At 33.8% G+C, this 6,167-nt stretch overlaps 1 protein-coding gene across 1 annotated transcript; it reads right to left on the reverse strand.

Annotated features, from left to right (window-relative positions):
* Positions 1-418: 418 nt before the first annotated feature.
* On the reverse strand, positions 419-2,389 carry LOC128552889 (uncharacterized). The gene is made up of 2 exons (XM_053533958.1): positions 1,725-2,389; positions 419-825 (listed from the first exon to the last, which is right to left on the reverse strand). The coding sequence occupies exons 1-2, from the start codon at positions 2,251-2,253 to the stop codon at positions 419-421; spliced, it is 936 nt and encodes a 311-aa protein (XP_053389933.1). The 5' UTR covers positions 2,254-2,389.
* Positions 2,390-6,167: the final 3,778 nt, after the last annotated feature.

Raw genomic sequence — 6,167 nt, forward strand, 5'->3', positions numbered from 1 at the left:
TTTGTTGTTGTTTTTTTTTTTGTTTTGGGTTCCACACCGTTTCTAAACAGTATTTTAGTTATTTAACGTCAGGCAGTTAACCTAACCAGTGTTCTTTGATTCTGTACAAGTTCTAGTCTGTTCTCTGCAAGAAACTGACACCTTCCCCACATTAATCAAAGGTGGAGGACAAATGATTTCAGACACAATGTTTTTTAATCAAATCGCCAAGGAGAACATACGCCCCGCTCCGAGGATCAAACTATTGAGCTAAGCGGGCGGATTGTCATATTATTTACAAAATAGGTGCTTGTACAATTAATTTAAGTCTTTGTTATATTTATCAAAATCAATCTAAATACAAACATACAGTACAGTCATCATCCTTCTTGAGTTTTTTTTTTATTTTTACTGCTAGAAAGTTCGCCGCCAGATGATGTTAACCTACTGGACTGAGAAGAAATCCGGTAAAGCTGGTTTCCGGTTGGAGACGATCTGGAAGATTACAGCCACTTATATATACGTGATCGCCTACATATAACTGATAAAGAAAATAATTCGCTCCTGAAGAATAGAAATATCCTCCAGCTGCAATTGTAGCAGCAAATACACTGATACGATGTCCGTTCTTGTAGACTCTACACGTCACAGATCCCTCAATTTCATTTGATTTTACAATTGAAAAGGTTAGAATGTAAAGCCCCGAAAGTTTGCAATCAAACATTCCCGTGGTCATGTTGAAGACATTGAAGTCGTTGTAGAATATACCGCCGAACTTGACCGGAGTAGTACCAGAGCCGCTTTTTCTGTCCGGAGAGTAAACAGAAAACCCATGTCTTTTCATAGCTGTAAAAGTAAAGACATTTTCAATAGTTTTATATATATAAGATTCATGTTTGGCTCCGGTCGCCCGCGACCAGTTTAGCCGTCTGACATGAAGCAGTGGTCCAGTTGCGGATTTTTATCTGCGATGTTGGCCTAACAAACACACAATACACATTGTTATAGACAAATCTTCAGTATAGCACAGGAAGAGTACGTACGTACTGCAATATGTACTTTAACGAACATAATTCATTTATGTGCCCATAATTCACTTTATAAATTTATAATTTGCATTTAATTAATTGAGTTATTGTTTGATTTTTGAAGTAAACCTTCAGCTATACTTTTCCGAGACATTTTCTTTTTGTTGTGGCTACCTTTTGCAAAGCATGGCTCTATGGGTGTGTTCAGGATGGACTATGCTTCCTACCTTTCACTTTTAATGATATTAATGTGGCTTGTTCACTTAATCTCTCCGAATAAAATTTTCTAAGTGTATTATATCTTACATATTACTTGATAAATTGAAAATAAAAATCTGTCTCAAATGCAACAAGAACAACAGTTATACTTTTAGATTGATTTGACATTTAGCAACAACATACCAGCATCATAATTATATCTGTTGTTAGCTAATTGCAACAACAAGATTATACAGGTATATAAATCTTTATCACGAGAAACAGTAGTGATTTATAGTAAATGTAGTTATTAAATTATCAATCTATCTATTCACATGTTGTATCTCAAAGTTTCTCTTAAGAGTATGGCATATATAACAAGTCTAATCAGACCTCTTGTGTCCTACAAAAACCTATGTCCGATATACATGTAGTTAAAATTCTGCTTCTCAAAGATAACACTTCTCCTTAGAGTACGCTATCTAGTTGCTGTGTATCAATAATTAAAAAGTAACTTACCTCGAATGGAATTTAAGGAATTATTTGCATTTTGCAGCTGTCCGTTTATTTTCGATATGTTTTCCACAAGAGTTCTATTAAGTTGTGTTGCTTCTTCGTGACGTATTTTGTCTTCTAACTTCAAACTTGACAAGATGTCCGTGATATTTTCTACGTCAGTTTGGATACTATTAAGTGTTTGCAGACTGACAAAGCTTTTATCCGCAGTAATGTTGTCAATTTCAAGTCTAAGATCATTGCAAACTATTTTCATTTGTTGCAATTCATTCCTTTCTTTTTCTAACTCATTACTTACTGCTGCATTAAACAGATGCATCTGAGTTATTTTATTTTCAGCATCATTTAGTCTGGCCTCTAGCTTTAATCGCATTCTCTTTTCCTCCACAATCAATGCCACTAAATCACGGAAACTGTCTTCAACGGTAGCATGTTGCCCATTAAGTGTAGATGTCTGGTTAAATCCAAAGTCCTGAATCAAAAATGCAGCTGTGTACCCTAGCACAATTACTAGAATAGCTAATTTAGGCATATCAGAGGCGTGAAATGAAGAAAGAAGTTATTTTGTTTTGTTTTCTGGTTATAAATGCTTTTAAGACAGAATCTAGTTTGATATTACATTCCCATAATTTTAATCTCACATAACCAAATTTATCTCTAGACGGTAAGTAAACAATTGGGTTTTAGATATGATGTAAAAACAAAACTCTTGAACTTTGTACTATCCTGTAAAGTGGATATGAATATGGAAAACCATGCGAGCCTCCAAAATTGTTTTGAGATATGTAGATATGTATCCAGTTCCTCACCATGGTAAAATGAGGAACCTCGCCATGGTGAAATGAGGAACCTCGCCATGGTAAAATGAGGAACCTCGCCATGGTGAAATGAGGAACCTCGCCATGGTAAAATGAGGAACCTCGCCATGGTGAAATGAGGAAGAGTTATTTAATTTTCGCTAGGGGGCGTGAGTCAATATAAATTTCTACATTGTTGAAGGGGTTTTAGTTTGAGGGAGCTGCGGTCGTTCTTGAAGTGTAACGTTACGCCTTGTGATTTAAAGAAGACAGGATACAGGGAAAACGTTGTCAAGGAACTCCTGGTATGTGTTTCTGTAACATCATCGATCCAGAATTCGGATTCTAACAAACCATGCAAGAATAATAATTTGTAGACTATCCTCACTATCCTTTTCTTCCGCATTTGCTGAGTTCTGACATAACTGTCGCAACTAAAAATATCCATATAGGACAACAACTAACCCGATATCATATGGAATATATCGGATCAGAACGTGATATATCGGATCATCAAGTGACGTCTCCTGTTCAAATTAAATGCATGAAACCATTTAACTCAATACGTATTTTAACTTTAATGCATGGAGTTCGCGCCACAGAGGAGTACATACTTTAAAAGTTAATTTTTGAAAGAAAACATTATCCGAAAAACTTTCTGTAGAAAGCTTTGAAGTTTGTTATCCTATTTAAAACAGACATGCAACTTTATAACGTTTGATCAAGAAATATTTTTATTTTACATGAGTATTCATTATTATAATTGCTATGTTTACATCAGTTTACTGATATTTTCAACACCGTATGTTTTTACCATCTTTACATATTAATGATTTTAGCAATTTTATTTTCAGTCTTCAAGGCTACATTTTGCCGTTTCGTGCCGATTCATCGTAAGATTCAACACATCCACTCACTAAATCATGCTCTGTCGCTGTAACAATTCGTTTAATACAGCCTGGCAGGTAGAGAAACGAACTTGAGCTAGGCGGTATTGTCAATGAATGTTAAACTGCGATGTTCAGCTATGTCCATTCTTCATACATGTTTGTATCTTGTTTGTAAATTCTATGTATTATACTTTGATTCGTTTTGCGTATGTGCATACATTTATGCATACTTTTATGTAGTCTTTAATGACACTTTATATCTTGACATTGGATTTAGGTACGTTTATATTTCAGTGAATATATAATAAAAACAGTATCTTGAATATTTACATATTCTGCATTTATCAAAATGGTTAGGCTATGCTTAAACCCTACAAATTATAGCCATTCAGGCTATGTCGACATATACATCATGTGAATTTGATTTGAATAATAATATTTTACAAAGTAAAACGAGCACAGAGAGAAGAAAACTCTAAGAAAACAGACACGATATATATACAACAGTGAGCTTGGACACCGCAACGAGCTTTGTGCAAATGAATTGAATTACAGTGTAAGACATTTCATGATTACTAAAGCATCATTGCTTAGTACACAAAACAAAGAATAAAATACTGTAAATCATTTCATTTTCCCACAGTTAAAACATATCGAGGGGACATCCATTACTGCGTGGTTAAAGTCGGTGACTTCGAATCACCATAGGTTCAAATTCATGCTTGGTTGTAGAATTATCCATGATTTAGTAGCTTGCAAGTGATGAAATAATGCCCGGAGGAGCACTTGCAAAATTATATCACGCTGCTGCAATTATTGTAAAGATGCTTTATGGTATCAAGAATGGTTGTATTAATCATTAATATATATGATATATAAATCAAGAATGGCTGTATCAATCATTATAATATATAATATATAAATCAAGAATGGCTGTATTAATCATTATAATATATGATATATAAATCAAGAATGGCTGTATTAATCATTATAATGATATATAAATACAAAAAATTAAAAAACATCAATTTTTCAATAGTTTATTCATTAAAGAGTATGGTAAATTGTCATAATGATTCTTTTAATAAACTTTTAATTTTGTGTCCACCAAGGACGTGAAGTTGGAAGTTCGTTTCATTTCAGTCTATCAAAAGCAAACCTTTGTTTGACCTCAGTGAAATGTCAAAATTAGACAAATTTTATAATCCCCTTTGTTTTATATCCCATTTCTTGAAATAATTTATGACTTTGTTATTTTGACGTTATCGCTCTTTAATAATAGTTATAGTGTCCATTTTGTTTTCAAAATGATACGGTGGTATATCGATACGCAGCTGTAAGGAATTGTATCAAAATATTTCAACATACACACATCTTTGAATCATTCAATTTCCCGTCGAACCTCTTAAGCGTGTCACATTATTGCAAATTATCAAGTTGCAACCAAGAATATCAAAATGCCAGAGGAAGATTGCATGGTGCCACAGTTGCCTATATGTATATAGGGCAAAACATTTCCTACGGGCAGAATTTCTTTAAACTTTGTGTACTGACTGGGAAACAAGATTAAAACAGAAATATGTATCAAATGTCATAGGTACCCAGGCTTGATCTTAAATTATCTGCCCTTGAAAGTAGATTCTTTTCAGTATTTTCCAACTTTCAAGGGCAGATAATTCATGACCAAGGCTGGGTTCCTACGGTTTGTTTTATTTCATATTTCTGTTTTTGATTTGATTCTCTGTCAGTGAAAAAGTTTAAGGAAGAAATTCCTTCTGTGAGAAAATGTTTGCCCCATGTCAGTATAGAGACTGTTGCAAATGTCCTTAACTATGAACATGACATAATGATACCGCAAAATCCTAGTCTTTCCAATGGACCGAATTTCTTTAAACTTTGTATACTGACTGCAAATAAAGTCTGAAACAGAAATAGAACTTAAAATACACAGTTCTCTTGCCTTGATCTTGAATTATCTGCCTTTGAAAATAGGATTTTTTAGTATTTCTGATTTTCAAGGGCAAATAATTCAAGATCAAACCTGGGTACCTATGATTTTTAATACATATTTCCGTTTTAAACTTGATTCTCAGTCAGTACACAAAGTTTAAAGAAATTCTGCCCGTAGGAAAATTTTTGCCTATATACATATAGGCAACTGTCCCATTTCCCCTTAACATAATGTAAACTTTTAAATGTCTGGTTACTAAGACTCTTTCTTTTATTTTAACATTCTTTCCTGACAATGAACCAACTATGCATGGCTAAAAACAAAAACAAAAACTAATCATTTTTGTAAATATCCCTGGCTAACTAGAAATTTGGAATATAAATATCCCTGGCTAAGAAGAAAACCATTATGTTAATATTTCTGACTAACAAGAAGAAATCAAGTATGATCTTAAATACCTGCCTGGCATGAAATCACGTATCATGATATTTCTGGTCAGCAAAATGTCAGTATCTGAAAATTGATAGCTAACTAAAACACTAATATGCCAGCGAGACATCTTCTGTCGTAATATTCATGGCTAACCTTTAGCCTGCTACATTTCTAAAATAAACTAGTCCATCATTCAGTTTGGGCAGTACCATTTATCATTTGAAAGGGTGTTTACTGAAAATTTACTGACAAAATAGCGAACAGTGCAGACCATGGTCAGCCTGCATGGATGTGCAGGCTGATCTTGGTCTGCACTGATCGCATAGACAAAAACACTTGCAGCCAGCAAGCTAAAAAGGGTTTAAAAAAAAGCTAG

The sequence above is a fragment of the Mercenaria mercenaria genome, unplaced genomic scaffold (assembly GCF_021730395.1).
Source record: "Mercenaria mercenaria strain notata unplaced genomic scaffold, MADL_Memer_1 contig_3268, whole genome shotgun sequence".
NCBI classification, from domain to species: Eukaryota; Metazoa; Mollusca; class Bivalvia; order Venerida; family Veneridae; genus Mercenaria; species Mercenaria mercenaria.

Excerpts from the sequence above, each read along its gene's own strand:
- LOC128552889 (XM_053533958.1), bottom strand. The coding sequence starts at position 2,253 with ATGCCTAAATTAGCTATTCTAGTAATTGTGCTAGGGTACACAGCTGCA. Across the intron at positions 826-1,724 it reads TTCCTTAAATTCCATTCGAG|CTATGAAAAGACATGGGTTT; the intron begins GTAAGTTACTTT and ends TTACTTTTACAG.